The sequence below is a fragment of the Pygocentrus nattereri genome, chromosome 16, assembly GCF_015220715.1.
Source record: "Pygocentrus nattereri isolate fPygNat1 chromosome 16, fPygNat1.pri, whole genome shotgun sequence".
NCBI lineage: Eukaryota > Metazoa > Chordata > Actinopteri > Characiformes > Serrasalmidae > Pygocentrus > Pygocentrus nattereri.
The window spans coordinates 19,671,136-19,689,752 of record NC_051226.1 but is presented as its reverse complement, the minus strand read 5'-3'; the positions used below and the strand labels follow the sequence as shown (position 1 = coordinate 19,689,752).

Below are 18,617 nucleotides of genomic sequence, written 5' to 3'. Positions count from 1 at the left end.
ACTTACCTTTCAATGGCAACACAAGCAAATCACGACTTCATCTTGCACCATTTATTAACACAGCTTCCTACAGCACTTAAATTCAAGCTTTACTCTGGCACATGCCTAATGCACAACACTATAGTTGTATTCTGACTCTGCAGTGGAATTCTCTTACTGAGCTGAGGCTCAGGGGATCATAAACCAACTTAGTGTTCGAAAAACTGTGAGGAACTCAGGCTGCTATAAAAAGAAGCGTTAAATGTATGGTTATGCTTAATTTGAAACACTCTAGCAATTTGGTGTGTTGTGCAGAACAAAAGAGTTTGAAAGTCAGAGGGGGAGAGAAAGAGAGAGAGAGGAAGGGAGAGAGAGAGAAAGATGCAGAGAGGGAACACAGTCAGACAAGAGGTTAATAGCAGAGAAAGCGAGAGAAAGAAGGGAATGACAGGCAGAAACAGAATGGCTTTGGATTCTATGACAGACACAGTCTTTCAGGAGAAACATTTTGTGTATGAATAAAGGAAGCACTTACTAAGGTTACAGTCTATCCCGATACAATCTGGTGGAGAAAGAGAATGAGATGGTGAGATTAAAAAAAAAAGTAAAGAAATCACTTTTTTTAAAGAACATCCTTCAAGGTATAATCTGCAGACAGTCAAATAGCATTTTATAAAGCACACCATCCGGGGACAAGCTGAGAGTCAAACCTGCCCCTTTCACACAATTCCCCATCCACAAACACAAGAGCACAAAAGGCCAATACATCCTCTCCAAGTAAAGCTCTGCTTTGGAAACTCAAGAGTCCAATGAATCAAACTTCTCACAGCGCGCATTCTTATTAGGAGTGTAAAAATAACCTGATGCATATTATAATAAAATATAATAATATATTATTAATAAATTATGCACTGACTTTTCACTTAAATCAAGTACATGTACAAGTACTTGATTTAAGTACAAATGTTTTTTAATATATGGTATACTGTGCAAAAGTCACCCTTCATTATTTTTTTTCCATACCAAACGACCATTAAGTAGAAGTTATTTATTTTTCAGGAGATTATTTCAGAGTAGATTAGATATAAGATATATAAGGAGAAGGAGATATAAGGAGAAACTCAAAAATGGGACTCCCAGTGGGACGACCACAGACATGGAAGACCACGAAAGCTGAAAAAACACTAGTCAAAGCTTTCAACTTTGCTTCAGATCTGAAAAAATCCACAAATGTTTCTGTCCATCCTTCCACTGTGAAAAGACAACTCAACATGTTATTTCTGGAAGGATTAACTGTTAAGAAATTGTTACTGAGAAAAGGAAACATGTATAAATCAAACAAAGAAGCTGCTGGTGTTCTCAGAGTCCAGACCTCAATATCACTGAATGTGTTTAGGATTACTTGTATCGCGAGAAGAAGAAAATGTGACTTCTAAAACACAAAGTACCTCTGCAGATTTCTTTAAAAAACTACATCCTGAAAAATAAAATCATATTTAGATGTGAAGGCTTATGTGCAATTTTCTGTCGAATATGTTTCCTGCGTTTTTCCTGATGCTGAACAATTAATAACTTTAACTAGAAATTAAATTAATAAATGGTCTCTGACTTTTGCACAGTAATCTGATATACATATATCATTGAATATATATTTTATTGAAGCAGAGGTTAAGTACATGGTTTAACATATACAATATTAAAAAGTATATATATATATATTTTCCTTCAATTTTTCAGTTTGTGGCAAAATACTGTTTGTGACTACAGAGAAATGTCTTTATTGTACTGTATATACTGTAAGTAAGGCTACATGTCACTAAACTGTTAATAGCTACATTTGTGCATTATTAAAAATAATTCTGAGCTATATCCAAATAGTCATATCTAATCACATTGTGAGATTTCCTAAACAACTGTAATCAAATCGAAATATTTGCTTTTCATACTTTGTGGATTTTATCAAGGATCAGTATTCATCTCCAATACATTGCATCAGTACTTTCCCTCAAAAAAGCTTGAGCTACCTGGAGAGGAAATCATTGTGCCCTTTCTAAGTCCTGTGAAGTGGATGGAGCCAATAATTGGGAAGGAAAGGGCAGTCTGCACCAACAGCCAAGTGCAACAGCACTGAATTAACAAACCATGACTATTCTCGTTTTCTGCTCCAGCAGTAGATACACAGAGATATAGAGAGCTTTTCTCACTGGAAGGAATTCAATAGAAATCATTTACTCAGTATAATGACCCATTCTGTTTAGTAGCCTGAGAAACAGGGACAGAGATAATTCTTTTCATACATAAACCTTCCTTTCCTTAAACTGGCTGTTGAAATGACTTGAAGGCAGGAAGCAAGCTAAGGCCAGCAAGTACAAAAAATATTAATTAAAATAACTAAATAACTTTTTTACCCTGCCTTTAGACAAAGCTAGGGACTCATACAGCCCACAGAAGCAGAGAAATGCTGTTTTAGGTGGCATATTTTATAGGGCCTTTTTGTGTAGAAGTAATAATGAGTCAGAATCGTACAAATAGCGAAAGCACTTTTGGCTGTGGTGAGCTCTCCAGTTGTCAACCGCTACAGAAGAGTGAGCACAGACAGCCAGGGACCAGCATCACTGATCAACTGCACTGACCACACATACATACACACATAAACATGCGCTGCTGTCATAATTATGCCTCTATTTCTTGGCAAGACCCCTTTATGACCATGGCATTTATATGCTCCATGTAACATGTAAGCCCCTATTATTCCCTTTATATGGTTAGCTGAAGACTCAGTATAAGACCCATAAATAGAGCGAACATGACTGCTTGCGTCAGCCACAATTTGGACTGGAGTAAAATTGAAGGAGAGCAGAATATATTACATTCAGCTTCCAAGTTTTTCTAATGCACTAATGCAATTTTTGTTCCTCTAAACAATCTTTCTAATCACTATGTTGGTGCATAGTCTATATGAGACAGAGCATAAAGCCACTAATTGGGGCATCTCAATTTGCAGCCATAGGCACAAGAATGTATGCCGTTTATACTTCAATCCCTGCTGCATTTTGCAAATACGTGCATGCTCCAACCGCATCAAATGTTTTAAGATGTTTTCATGCTTTCCATTTTTAGGTTATTAGAGGTATGTGCAATCTATTTTATTCTGGGTTTGGAATAAGAGCTTAACTGGGATATGCTACTGAGAAATAAGATGTTTATGCAAGCAGTGTCAGAACCAGAATGCTATTTACATAATATTGGAATGTGCATGAAAATGTGGTCATTTTCCCTGCCCTTATAGCAGAGTATAGCAGAGTGGATATGAAGGCTCTGCTCTCAGCACTGCTGAACTACAACTCCATACACTCCAGTGTGTATTTAGCCGCAGACAGCAGGCACAGCATCAGCCACAGCTCTGGGGACAATGGGGAGCTTATAATAACACCATCGGATTTTACAGTTCAAAGTCTTATTATCCAGTACTCTAAATCCAAAAGTGAGCTGGTCTCTCTGGCTGTCTGCTCCAGAGCTGCAGACATGCTAGGCATTGAAGGCTGCAAAGAGAGAAGAGAAGAGAAGAGAAGAGAAGAGAAGAGAAGAGAAGAGAAGAGAAGAGAAGAGAAGAGATGAGAAGAGAAATGATCCAGAGGATGAAATGAATCCTGGGAACCACAAGACCCCACGTGATAACACCCAATGGTCACCGTCAGCAAACAGTGACCCCTGCTGACTCATCTTTCAACACTGTTAATGCCCTTAGAAGTGCCAACGATCAGAGGTCAAAGGTTACCTAGGTTGACGGTGAGTTTAACTCTTCCCCCGTCAAGCTCCAGGCGCAGGGTGTCTGCGGACTCTGAGGAGGTGGTGGCCATGAGTAGGCCATAGGCCCTCTGGGACATGAAACGCAATGAGACGTCCTCCGCCTCGGTGTGCATGGCGCGAGGCATCAGCACCTTCAGGAACATGCTGCCATCATAGCTCAGCACCGTGGACTCTAAAAGCAGCGAAGGAGAAGAGAGAGGTCAACAAAGCCTGCCTTGTTTTATTGTTATTTATCTGATGTTATTTATCCATGCTTTGCCAGGGTTTGTTTTCCTTTGCTTTACCTTGTTGTCCAGTAATTTAGAGACAGTGTCTTAAACAGGAGCAGACACAGGAGTAAACACAGTGATAGCAAGTGAGTTGAAGCTTAGTCTTTGTTAAATAAAAGAATATAATAAAAGTGGTGTTCAGGTGTGTTTTGTAGTGTGAAGTTGTGGTCGTGGTATGAAGACATCTTAATTTGGCCACAAAACTATAATCAATCCAGTAACCAAGAACACAATTTAGAATGTAACACAAACATCACTGTCCTGTGGCGTCGTAGCCTCATGCCTTCTTCTCCAAAGCAAATTCATCTGACGTTGTCCAAGGCTCATTTCAGCTGATGTATGAGTCATGATTTTTCCTGATGTGTGGAATCTGATGCTGGGGTTTGAGGATGCCCTGAAACAGGTGTGCCCAATCCTGGACCTGGAGATCTACATCCCTGCAGAGTTAAACCTCTAATCAAACACACCTGAATCAGTTAATGAAGGTCTTTAGGAGCATCTAAATAATAGAGCCAGCTGTGTTGGATCTGAACTCTCCAGTGTGGTAGATCTCCAGGACCAGGACTGAGCACCCATGCCCTAAAATATACTTAAGCAATAGAACATGAGAGGGAGTGTGTTATCATGAAATAATATCATGGTGATACATGATCTTGAGTGTTTTATTGCTTTTACACAACAGTTAAAAAAATTGGGTTGTGAGCATGTTATTTAATATGTTTTAATGTCAGCAATTCCTCCTGAAAAATAATAGTTCCTTAACAAGCAGTTTGTTGCTACGTTGCTTGTTGCACTCACTGCACAGCTCCTTTCACTAAATTCTGACACTGTCATTACCTCTGAGCAGCTTTTTTAAAAGTTTAGTTCTGTTCATGTGTGGGAATACTAGTGTATTGACCCAACCGTTTCATGAACCAGTAGTATATGAATCTTTACTGCCACTCGAAGCTGTTACCATGGTAACTTGGTTAACTGTCACCAGACACAGGCTTATTTTGCCAAAAACTATGTTATGCCTTACAATTCCTCATTAGGTAGAATTAGATTTTTGCTAACACCAGGTTTTTTTCTAGACTGCTGGGTGTACTGGGGCACATTCTACATTAAGCTGGGCACAGCCCAACCTATTTGGTGGTCAGGCAGAACAGTGCACATTAAAAACAAAGTTGTAAAGATGCTGTGTAGTGTAGTGTGTCTGTAGCAAATTTTCACATATTGTTTTATGTATTGTTCAGCCCAAATCAAGGTTTAACCAGAACCTTTATAGCTAACCTAATGACTTCTTTCCCATGGTTACAGTTGGGCATGTCAGCAGTTTACTGGGGCATATACCACTGTAAATTTGGGTCTAGTGATACCCCTGGCTAACAAACTGCCAAAGCTTGATTGCCCTTGCAGTCACTACGAAAGAATAAATTCGTGGGTTATCCATGGATAACCAAACGGAAGTAATGATATGAACGAGCTAACAAATAATTTGTTGCAATCGGCTGTAATCTATACCTAATTCTGTCTTTATATTAGCATAGCACTGTGTGGTATCCCTTTTTTAATACCATCAAACTGTCTCCAAATATTACCACAGAATAAGGTGTTACCAGGGGTAAGGGGTGTCTTAAGTGATGTAAAAGAATGATGCTCCTTGTCTCATCATATGTGTTTTCAAAAAAAACCTCACCAACTCAGTGCACGATTTTCAATACACGATTTAATGTCAAAGCATCTATCTAACAATCAATAAATACTCAACAGTACTGCAAACTAGGAGAGTGGAGCTGGTTAGCACTGGCTATTAGCGTAGCTAGCATGACATAGCTAGCGTGTTTTGTCTGAACATGACAAAACGTTAGTTAGCGCTAAACTAATGCACACAGGTATGTTTTCCTTTACGTTATCTGTCATCTAGTAATTTAGATGAATTTAAATGATAATGAATCAGTTCTGAGAGGTGAATTCAAGCAGTTGGAACTGAAGGGACAGAAAGGTGAAATTAAACCTGCTTTTGGAGTCTAGATCTGCAGCTTACTTAATGTTACCTTAGTGAGCAGATTACAGACACAGTGCAATCACAATCATACAGGTTTGATTCTGACTAACTGGTGATCTGCTGACAAAAGTTTAGATGATATGAAGTAATGTCTGAGAGAGCAAATGAGAAAGAGTGACAGTAAGCTGAAATCGAGCCTGTTCTGTGGTGTGTGGGACTGTAGCAGTTTAGTTAACCGGCCAAACACACCACATAGAACTAGGGTGATCAGACATCATTTTTGGTGGCCTGTCCCTAGCTGGAGCTACCACTGGATATGTACTTGTTTTTAACTGTGAATTAAAAACACAAAAGAAAGTCCAAAGAAAAACCTGGAAGATGGGCAGATGTCTCACATTTTGCTTGGTCTGGCCAACAGAGGCAGCTGGCTGCTGCTGCTATCTACACAATTCTACTACTTACTTGCCTACTGGTGCGTAAAACTTGACCAGGGGCTAGCAAGTGTCAAGTGAGTCCACCACATCAACACAAGCATCGTTTAATCCCAGGGATTAAAAGCAGGGATGGGTTATGGAAATAGCACTATCAGGTGATAGGTAGGATCTGATTTATATAGGCATACGATCTATTTAAATGCAGGCTACCTTGCTACATATAGTGCATCAGATTTTTAAACAGCCATCCATATATAACGTATGGCATATGCTGTCTGTCTCTCCAGAACTGGATTTGGCCCAGGGTTTTTTTGGGGTCTGGCTATTGGGCTATAGCCACGGGGCTCTTTTTAGAACCAAAATATTTAATATGAATATGAATTATGGTCTCATATAACCACTGAATTGCCTGCAGTAAACATATCCCTGCTTAAGCCACTAGACTAAGAGCATTTGAAACCCTTTTTACTTATGGCTTTATTTCTAAAAAGCGATGAGGGACAAATCTTATGAGGAGGAATGCAAGAAATATAAACCTTTTATAGGACTATTGCAATGTATTCCCATGCATGCTGACCATTATCCTTATTGAATGTTTCATAGTTTACCATAGCTTTACTAAACGTGGTAGGCTACTTTTGTGGTAGGTATGACTTTCTGACATGGTTTACAAAGTTAATTAGTAAGCAACCCATTTTTTTCAGTCAGCATTACCATAGTTCAGAGCTGAACCCAGTTTCCAGTCTTGGATTTTGCAGACACTGGTAGGTCTAGCCTTACATGGCCAACCAACTCCATCAGCAGTTCTACAAAATACAGGACTAGAAACTGGAGACAAGGTCCAAATTTGAAGATATCTGCCATAGTTTATTACTGAACAACAGTTACCATGGTCAAAATACATGAAACTAGAACTGTCCCTCCTTTTTATTTTCTCACCGTCAAACTGAAAATGTAATTTATGCTACCAGGAAAATCTGATAGCATAAAGTTGACTAACTGAGGAAAAAGCTGAAATCATCCTGCAAGGTCCGAACATTCAAAAAGTTGTACACACCAGCAGCAGGACTCAACAACTCCATGTATTCTTCAATTTCTCAGCACATAACAGCATGCCACTCAGAATTGTGTCATTAATATATTAAATTAATTGAATATATTCAGAATATATTAGCACAGTGAACAAAACTGGGAAGCAAATGTTGCAAGACAGATTCAATGTTACAACACACACACACACACACACACACAGACACACACACACACACACACACACACACACACACACACACACACACACACACACACACACACAGACAAAATTAAATTCAATAAAATATTCAAAGACAATGCTGTCATTCCCACAGTATCACCACTGACTGAGGTAAAGCAACCAATTAGAATTAATGAGCTCATACAAGGAGCTTTAAAAAAGTATCGAATGATTAGAAAATTTTACTGTTTTGAGAAACAAAAAAAATGCTTATCAATAATAATCATAACAAGAATTAAATTACTCAGATCCTTTTTATAGCATGTTCCTACTCAAATTCACATAATCCCTCAGTACGACAGCTTTAAAAACTAGCCACTTATCTGAAGCACCAATGTTCTGAGCAAGCTATCAAACTTGTTTCTGGTCACTGTCACTTTCTCATATGATAATACTGGACATGATAGAGTCAATCTAAAATTCCACCAAAAGACACAAGAGGGCAGAAGTGAGTTAGAAATGTATCAGAAGGAAAACAAATAAATAAATAACTAAAACAAACAAAGGGATCTCTGATTTTGAGTCACTGTGAATAGGATTCCGTTACTGTGAGCCACTGTGATTCACAAACACGCCACAACAGCAGAGCAGCGTGGCATAACTCATTTCTGCTCAGATCAGAGACAGCAGGGTTTATGATGCCCCAAATCTCTGTCCCTCTTCTCCAGTGGTCCACACAACATGTTTACAATGTGTGCAGCCCCAGCCTTGCCCCTGTCTGAGGCACCAAGAGCGTTTTTCCTTAATTGATAGTCTTTAACGGTCTATAATGTATTCATTTAACCTGACATTGCATTTTTAAACGTTTGTAGTGGTCTGTCACAAATATTTGTCAGATGCTTTGAGCCAATCTTTGAACATAGCATTTATATGAGCTTACACTGCAATTTTTAAAAATTAAATTTTTTTTAAAAAGCCTATATTATTGATGATTTTATATGGTACAGATAAAAGAGTTATAGCGCAAAAGAAAGCTCAATCGTTGCTGGCACATTTACTTTACACTCCTAAAAAAGTGGTTCCTCAAGGGTTCTTTAGTAAAGAAATTGGTCTATAAAGATTCATGAACACTCCAAGAACCCTTTGCATGATTAAGGGGTTCTTTACATCACAAAATGTTCTTCAGAATGTGCTGCTGATGGTTCTATATAGAATCTTTTTTTTTTTATTTTGGGTGCTATACAGAGCCCTTTTCAAAAAGAACCATACAGCACATTCTAAAGAACCCTTTCATGATGTAAAGAACCATTTAATCATGCAAAGGATTCCTTTAGTGTTCATGCTTCTTTATAGAACCAAGCTCTCAAACCAGTTTTCAAGGCCCCCACAATGGTTCACATTTTTGCTCTCTTTCTATGGGCTGGGGCTTGATCAAGCAAAAATGTGACAATCTGGAGAGTAGATTGAGAGCCACTGCTATAACTAACACAGCTAACTTAGGCTAAGCTAACTATTGTCCAGCTAATGCTAAAGCTTCAGCCTCAAGTCTTTCAAGGACACCATACAATCATAAGCAAAGGTTTTCATAGGCTTGGACTCCCCTGGTCAATTTATATGACATGAAATGTAGCCTTTGCAAAAGTTATGTTCTATTAGAAGTAAAGGTCGGTAGGTTCTATGTTTCCAGAGTGTGAGTTATGATAAATCCAGGGTCCATAAATGTTTTAAATTCCATTAATTTTAATTCCAAAGTTGTGGAATTCCATAATTGTTCCATGGCAAAAGATGGAATTTACAAGACCAGGTGTAATTAAATTACCAATAACAAAGACATATTTATTTATCCAGCAGAATGAATGGTCTAACTGAAGTTCAGTTTGGGATGGATTAGTTTTACATGATGTGGGGAGATAATGTATTTATTAGACTACCAAATTTTCTCAGTGATTTTAGTCCACATCTGCAATGTCAGTGACTTTTGGTGAAGTTTTTTCAGTATTTAGGAGAGGGATGTAACAAGAGTTAGCTCACAAGTTTGAGTACACAGAGTACAACAAAGACCATATGAAATCAAATCAAAGATCTACCTCAGCAGTCATCACTTCTTAATGTAGCTGCACCATGTGATGTCTATGTGGCCTCCGAAGTATACACTGAGCGCTGACTCACAGTGAAGAAGCTAGTTACAGAGCATGCAGGTCTTGGTGTGAGAAGCAGCTGTGTTTTTCCTTTCACATTTGATTTGTTAATTTGTCTTCTTCAGTGTTTGAGTGTCAGAACATCTTCCACAACACAAATCCTGAATGTCACACCTTAGCTAACCAAGCTCCATATTAACATGTTAGTAAAGCTAGTCTTTGTGCAGAAACATCAACGTCTCGGGGCTCTGAGCTTTTTGCCTTCTGGACTCTTCAGTGCTTTACATGTGATAAGATGATGAGGAAAGGCCAGGAAATTCCATGATTTTTCTACCACTTATTCTTTTCAATGACTTTTCCAGGCCAAGGAAACCAAACTTTTACATTTTATGACCTTTCCAAAATTTTCATGACTGTATGAACCCTGGACACCACATGGACACAACATACCAAACTGGCATTGATCCTTTCCCATGGATCTTTGTCTTGTTAAAGTCATTAATTTCTCAGTTCATACTAATGACCCAAACATTTAGCAGTTATGATTTTATGACATGACCAGTTCCCATCTTTATGAGGTGGAAGTGACCACTGATGTGTACACGGTGTGTGTGTGCTGAGGGTGGGGAGGTGGGGGAATTAGGGCAAACGACCAAAGTCTGTGTCCCTGCCCCATTTAACTCCGAAGTGTCCTTTCTAAAGGGCCTTTGTAAAACATATCCCTGGAATGCAGGCACAGTTTGGCTGTGTCAAAAAACAGTGTGCACACTGTTTCTCATTCTCATTTTCTTCCCCGACTCTTTCAGTTTACATAATAAGCCAGCACCAGTGGACCTGGCCAGCTTCAAAATATGCAGTAATGATAGCTTAAATTTCATAGCACGAAAGACTGTAAGGTACATCACACTTATTCGTTATACACAGCAATAAAGCATGCCATTAAGACTCATACTTAACATTGCATTATAAAAGCAATGAAGTCTGATACTTATACAACATGGCTTGTGTTGAGATTCTAAGTTTATGGAATTGTATTCTGTAAGTTCATACTAAATTTTTAAAGTCCTATAATAAAATTAGATAATATTTAATTTTGTTAAAAAACATTTTATTAATAACACATGAAATCTTTTCATTTTCATTTGAAACGTGATGTGCATATAAAATGCTCACTTGCACATGCTTGTGGACCACTGCTCCCCTCTCAACCCAAAACCCATTTGCTCACCGGTTTCGCAGTTGGGCCCCAGGTAGCCAGAGCCGGAGCAGTCGCAGATGTGGCGATTCCAGCCCTCTCTGCAGTGGCCTCCGTGTGCACAGGGCTCAGCACTGCAGCGCCGGTGGGTTTCGCGTGTGCAGAAGCTGCTGACCCCTGCTGCGCTCTGTAGTTCTGCCAGCCGCCGCAGGTCCCTACTGCGGCCATCCACAAACAGATCCCTCACGCAGCCCACAAAGCCCAGTCGCAGTGGTGCCGTCCACACCTCAGGCAGCAGAAGCAGGCCATCACTGTCTTCAGGCAAACCCCCCAGATACATCTCCCCTTCCAGATCCAGGATTTCACTGCCCTCGTTGGAGGAGAAGGGCATGCTGCGACCATTCACTGAGATGGAGCCTGCAGGTAGGAAAACAGTTAGGGTTTAAATCAGGATATAGGATATGGGGAGGTCTACTTCTTTCATGGGTGCCAACAATGTTAGAAAATATCACTCAGCTTAAACACTATTTAAAGGTATCACTGGCACTGATATCAGGGAAATATGATTAATACTCTACTACCACTCAAGGGTTCAGGATTACTCTTCAAAAGTTTAGAAATGGATGTTTTAAATAAAATAAAATCATGTATAATCTACAAAATAAGTCCAAAATAATAATATGCTGCTTCTGTACAGCTTCACAGGTTTCAAATAATTAGTAAGCTCATTTTAAATAAATAGCAAGCTAAGCATCTGTGATAAAATAAATAAGGCATTCATGAAAATTAAAAATGAACATCCAGAACACCTTGTTTTTCAAAAGTGATCAAATCTCAAGGCAGAAAACCTAATGAACTACTGTGAACAGAAAATTGCAGTACAATATTGGTGTATGATTTACAGTTATATTTTATTCTGTATTTTTTATTGTTATTATTGTATATAAAATAATTAAAAATTTTAGCAAAATATTTTGACACAACTCCAAACAGTAGAGTTGCTGTCAATATATTAAGTGAAATCTACATCTTGTAATGCACAAGTCTAAAGCACAATGTAATTCCATATTATTTCACACTTGTAGCTCATTTAACCAAGAGGAGAAATTCTGTCAGAAGTGCAGGTTCTAAGCTTTTATTAATGAATACTACATTTGAAAGGTATTTTACTATCATTTGCCTTTGATGAAAAGTTATTGTTTTGTGTGCAGTCTTGCATGAAAGAATCCAGCCATTATATGTTTCCCACAATTATGCTATTTCTTGCCATGAAAGCAGACAGAAAAAAGTCAAACCTGTCAATACAAAATGTAAAGAGAATGTAAATGTAATTGTGTAACTCTCTATGTAACTGAGTCTGTCATTATTTAAGTATGTTTGAATTATATAACAAAAGCAATACTTTTCACCTTATAAGGGCTAATAAAAATCTGAGATAAAAGAAACAGGCTTACTGTTTGAAGATACTTGATTTAGTCACTTCAGTGGTGTCAATTTTATCTAGCTATGCAAACTAGGCTAGCTTGCAGGATACAATCCTTTGGAACTGTTTCAGATGTAAGCTTACAGCAGGAAAACAATGACAATTTTCAATGCTATTCAAACGTTGAGCAGAGGTGGTCGATATGGAAAATACAATATATCATGATACTATAGGTAGCTTTTACGATACACACAATACTTATTATAATATATTATCACAATATTTATTTTTTTCTGACATTTGGAAGTCAGAACAAAGTAGTTCCACTTTTTAAAAATACTGTGAAACTATAAATATAACGATTTGCATTTAATATTTCACACTGTGCTGTGCTAAATCCAATTAAATAGGACTAATAATGCTGCCTCTATAAAAAATATGCAGTTGGGAAGTAATTCCTAAGTACTTACGATATCCAAGATATGCTCAAAAAGGCACAATGTGACATATTGTGAAGTAATTTGTCACAATAACAATAAATACTGTTGATGACTGCATCGTTATAAGGATACTGTGAGGGATAGAGGATGGTGGGGTGTAGCTGTCAATGAGATGTCTATCTTTCTAGTGTGGTTTATTACAATGAATAGATCTCACAAAGCATTAGAAATAATTTACATTTCTATAAAATTATATAACCAAAGCTCAACTCGGCTTGCTATTCACATAAACCAAAGGCATGCTGAAGCCTACTTAACCCCTAGAGGTACCAAAAAGGGAACAGAGAGGAAATGCATGGCTAAAGTTGTCTTTAAATAATAATGAGAAGTGGTAAGTAACACGAGCATAATAACCTGGTGCCGCTAGGGTTTAAACCTCATGCTGAAGGGCACAAAGGTTGTGTTCATAAATAAAGTAGGGGCATCAGTAGCTGTAGCCCTCCAGCATTAGAGCAGCATCAGTTAGTGGGCCCCTTAGGGTTTTGAACCAGAGACCCTCGACGCTGGTGTGGCATTTGAGCCATACCCCCGAGCCTCTGCTGCCCATTGTATAAGCTCAGATTGACAAAGACAGTAGATTCATATGGCTACAGTAAAGAGAAAAGTAAAGTGATTCGCACTGATTGCTGGCTCTTTTGTGTATTTGTAATCCCTTATGTCGTACATCTGAGGCAGCAGACCTTGCTGGAGGAGGAGAGGCTTTAGTAGTGGATGGATTAGTAGAGAATAAAAGTCCCTGAGCTTCACTAGTGGAGAGCAAGTCCCAGAGATATGCTAATGGATACAGATAGAGCTCATAAGGACATTAGCAGCCTCCAGAAGCTTGTCACTGGGCGCTTTAAGTGACCTAACTTTGGCACGTAATTACGTGTGCATGTTCAAAAGGGCCATTCACTAATAAAGCTAAGATAAAGTTGATGGATGTCAGAGCAAAAAATAACCAAGTACAAGCAGGAGAATTTGTGAGGTCATTGGAAGCAGCCATTGGAAGCAGGAATGCAGAAAGTGGGTGAGCTGAGAGGGCTGCAGCATTCCCAGAGTTCAGGACTGTTTAACTTCAACTGGTAAAAAAAAATTTAAATGACAATCTTGACAATTTGTCAATGACAATTTTGACTGAAAATAACTGAAAATAAGTTAACATCCTCTACAGAGAATACACTTTTTAATTCATTTAATAAAATGCACATTTTAATTCACAAACTGTTTATTTGCGCTGTTTGAAATGGAAGACTCAAAACATGCTCTTCATCCCTGATTGAAGTGGTTAGTTTTCGCACTGTAGGGAGAGTCTCGTTCAAAAATATGAAACTTGTTTGACTCTCACAGTACTGCAGGAAATAATTCAACTCCACAGAGTGGCCTAATTATAAAATATAGATTTCGAAAGGAACCAAATTTGGTCTACAGAACATGAATGTTTTGGCTTTTATTTTGAAGGTGAAAAATAACATTGTCTACAGGAAAAATCTAAACTGCAGATAAAATCCTTACAAATGCTTGTACAATACTGAACACAGGTTTTATATAAATCACCTACACCTAATTTTTTTAGTCAGATCTGACAAGCCACTTTTTACAGTGTAGCAAGGTCTGAATAAGAACTTGCACACTGATTTTCTGAATTTGAGAAAATCAAATCTGCCACCACATGTTTTGTTTGTTGTTTGTGGTTGTGTTTTATAATAGTTTTCTAACAGGGCTAGAAAAAAAACTACAGTCTGCATGCTAATTTCTGCTGACATCTCTATGGGATTTGCTGTGTTTGTTTAACTAGAAGCGATGAACATTCACTTTCCAACACTTCTGCTCATTAAGCAGCTCAAACTCAAAGAGATTGAAATTATGAGATGCACAGTATTAAAAAGCTGTGGAAGGGGCATGTGACATCAGGTTGAGATCAGGACCACACACATTGAAACATTGAAAAATGCTAATAAAATAGACAACTGCATAGGGTCAACATGGTAAAAACATAAGCCTTCTACAAGACCAACATTAACCTAAATATGAAGCAATCAGCAATCATGGTTGGGACTTGCCTAACCTAACAGTGAAACAACCCTGCTTAACTTTAAGCAGTTGCATTCCTGGCTCAGACAGTGGTGTCTCCTACCTTTACGGCCCTCTCTCTGGAAGTCCACATGGCACCACTCGCCGTCGTTCACCTTCTTGCTGCTGGCCTTCATCTTGATGCTGCCAGAGCCCATGTCCATGAGCAGGTACAGAAAGCCCTCCAGCAGTTCCATGGCAAAGAAGTCCACCCTGGGCCGGCGCTCTCGGGGCCCCTGCACTCGTCCATGGCTGTACAGCAGCAGACCACTGGGCTCCGTGGTGCGGAAATCAAAGGAGACAGAGCCAGTCTTTTTGGCATTCCAGCGAGGAAGAGTGACATAGGCAGTCGGTGTGTCAAAGCTGACTGGGTCCAGAGCAGCCACATCTTCACAGCGGAAGGTCAGATCGCCATGCAGGGTGACCTTGGGATCATGCAACTCAGCCAGATGGGAGAGCTCTAGCCTGAACTCGTTATTGGTGTACACCACCTGGGAGAAAAAGGGAGAGAGATGGGAATAAGGAGATATAGAAAGAGCATAGTGAGAGAGAGAGCCCTATTTTCAGTTTTCAGGCTTCTACGCTGACAGGGTGTGGAAATGGAGTAGCATGCTGCCCAGTGGTAGAGACAAATTGCAGCTGATATGTGCCTGGGGGGCACACTTCTGCACTCAGTTCCCCCTTAAATACCTGCACGCATGAGTGAATTACATAAACATAGCAGTCAGATCCAATGAAGAATAGGAGCCAGTTTTTTTTCCCATGGTCAATCAATACTGTTTTATTATCACAGATTGCTGTATGGTTTCTTCAGTGAAGGCAATGAATATAAAGAAGCTGGCTTCACCTTCCTGAGTTGGGCTTGTTTCCAAAATGTGTGTCACAGCATCATAGGGCTGATCTAGGATCAGGCTTCTCCTTGCTACAGATTTTGGACACTGAACAATTAGTCTCAATCTCAGAAGCTCTGCCCAAAGTGGTACATGCAGTGTAATGAATACCATTTTTGATCATTTTGCCAGTTACACTCTTTACACTGCCTTGTGTATGCTTGTCTGTGCACCTCTTTTCAAAGCTGTTCCATTCCTATAATTTGGAAGAAATGCTAGCTCTTCAAAAGGTAGAACTCCAGCATTTTCATACCTACACATTTCTTAAGCAGATTAAACTGTTTCTTCTTCTCCAATCAGGCCATGTGTATACAAAGAATAGATTAGATTTGATAGAAGTTTTTTTTAGAAAGGTGCACTGTTAGTGACATGTTTATACACCAGGCAACACTGCAGCACAGTAACTGACAAGATTAGGTTCTATAGCTGGACTGGCATCTATCTATCTTATACTTTGTTTACATGTTGGCATTGGGAAAAAAACGGCATTCTATGCCTCATAGCAGTACGTGACCAGCCATGGTAAGCAGCCATGCAAACATTGCCACTGTCATACCATACTGATGAAAATGGATGATTATCAGAGCTGAGCTTTAGTACACTGTGCACAATTATTAGGCAAGTTTTACTAATGACCAGCTACAGTGCTCTCGGTTAATCCAAAATGTTAATAAACCTCAAACATGAATGTTTAAGAAAAATAAAGTGAAGTTTTGGCTTTCTTAGGAGAATATCTATATGTGCACATTTATTGGGCAACTATAATGGTGCAGAATTATTACGCAGCTAAATGAAAATCACAAATTTTCCCATCTCACTTTTTTATTTTCATCTGTTCAAGTGAGAATTATAAACAAACAACTCAAAGCTTTCCAATGAACATTTCTGAGAAAAAAAAAATCAGTGACCAATATAGCCACCCTTCTTTTCAATAACAGTGATAAGCCTTCCATTCACGGAGTCTGTCAGTTTCTTGATCTGTTGACGATCAACTTTTTGTGCAGCAGCAACCACAGCCTCCCAGACCCTGTTCAGAGAGGTGTACTGTTTTCCTTCACTGTAACTCTCCCGTTTAATAATTGCCCACAAGTTCTCAATTGGGTTCAGGTCAGGTGAGGAAGGGGGCATGTCATAAGTTTTTCATCTTTAAAGCCTTTACTGGCTAGCCATGCAGAGGAGTACTTGGATGCATGTGATGGAGCATTGTCCTGAATAAAAATTATTGTCTTTTTGAAAGATGCAGATTCTTCCTGGACCACTGCTTAAAGTGTCTTCTAAAAACTGGCAGTAGGCTTGGGAGTTGATTTTGAACCCATCTTCAAACCGAAAAGGTCCAAACAGCTCATCTTTAATAATACCAGCCCATACCAGTACCCCACCTCCACCTTGCTGGCGTCTGACTCGACGTGGAGCTCTGTCCCGTTACTGATCCAGCCACAGGCCCATCCATCTGGTCCATCAAGAGTCACTCTCATTTAATCAGTCCATAAAAGCTTTGAAAAATCTGTCTTCAGATTCTTCTTGGACCAGTCTAGACACTTCAGCTTATGTGTCTTGTTCAGTGGTGGTTGGGTTTCAGCCTTCCTTACCTTGGCCATGTCTCTGAGCGCTGAACATCTTGTACTTCTTGATACTCCAGCTAGGTTGCGGTTCTGGAATATGACAGAACTAGAAGATAATGGGTTCCTGGTAGCTTCACGCTTGATTCTTCTCAAATCCTTGGCAGTAATTTTGCGTCTTTTTTTCTCAGCACGTTTCTTGCGACCCTGTTGACTATTTACAACAAAACGTTTGATGTTTCTGTGATCACGCCCCAATATCTTAGCAATTTCAAGAGTTCTGCATCCCTCTGAGAGACTTTTGGTCATTTTTAACTTAAGAGTCAGTTAAATCTCTTTTTTGGCCCATTTTGCCTAAAGAAAAAAGCTGCCTAATAAATATGCACACCTTGATATAGGGTGTTGACCTCCTTAGGCCACACCCTCCCTCATTACACAGATACACATCACCTGCTATGCTTAAATCCATTAAACATTCAAGTTTATCCAGCTTGGAGTTAGAAAATATGCCTAAAAATAATAATATGGTCAAAATACTCACTTGCCTAATAATTGGAAATACCTTGGAAAAATATTCAGCACAGCACAATAGTGTAGCGTTTATTTTAACTGTAAGGCACACACATACACACACACCCCTGCCAGTCTATGTAATGTTATTTCTGTGGCATGTGTGCTTTTTTCATCCTAACATAATCTGATCATTATGATTATGAGTTTGGCAGCAATAAACATTATGAATGCAGTACTGTTAAAAGTCACACAATCAATGAGTGAGGAGGGCAAACAAGAGGGATCAAAAACATTTCATGTTCCTATCGATTTGCAGTCTCTTGAGATGGCTGACAAATGCTAAACACTGTTACCTTTTGTTAGATTTGAGAACTGCACATGTACAATTGAATTCATAGGCATCAACTGCTTTTTTGTGGTTTAGAGTGACAAATTGTATCATTGTACTTTTAATGAAAATGTGTACCTACTATGCAAAATGCACAAAGATTGGCAAGTCATAATACTATGGAAGTATTATGTATTATTATTATTATTAGGAAGTATAATACTGCATGCAGTTGAATCCAACATTAAGACGTTCTCTATGCCAAGACACAACATCTGGTTTATCGGTGAAGGAGACAAAATGTTCCGGGACCACAGCTGTACGCTG

At 38.9% G+C, this 18,617-nt stretch overlaps 1 protein-coding gene across 22 annotated transcripts in view; it reads right to left on the bottom strand.

The window, feature by feature from the left end:
- Positions 1-18,617, bottom strand: part of nrxn2a (neurexin 2a) — a 402,488-nt gene that overhangs the window by 237,010 nt on the left and 146,861 nt on the right. For 16 of the 22 annotated variants that reach the window (XM_037545872.1, XM_017698739.2, XM_017698740.2 and 13 more), the window contains 4 exons: positions 15,065-15,491; positions 11,059-11,442; positions 3,758-3,961; positions 515-541 (listed from right to left, as the gene is read on the bottom strand). In XM_037545872.1, the coding sequence (XP_037401769.1) occupies positions 515-541; positions 3,758-3,961; positions 11,059-11,442; positions 15,065-15,491 (1,042 nt within the window). The remainder of the gene's footprint in view (positions 1-514; positions 542-3,757; positions 3,962-11,058; positions 11,443-15,064; positions 15,492-18,617) is intronic. The other 6 variants (XM_037545881.1, XM_017698732.2, XM_037545874.1 and 3 more) reach the window with 1 other exon arrangement.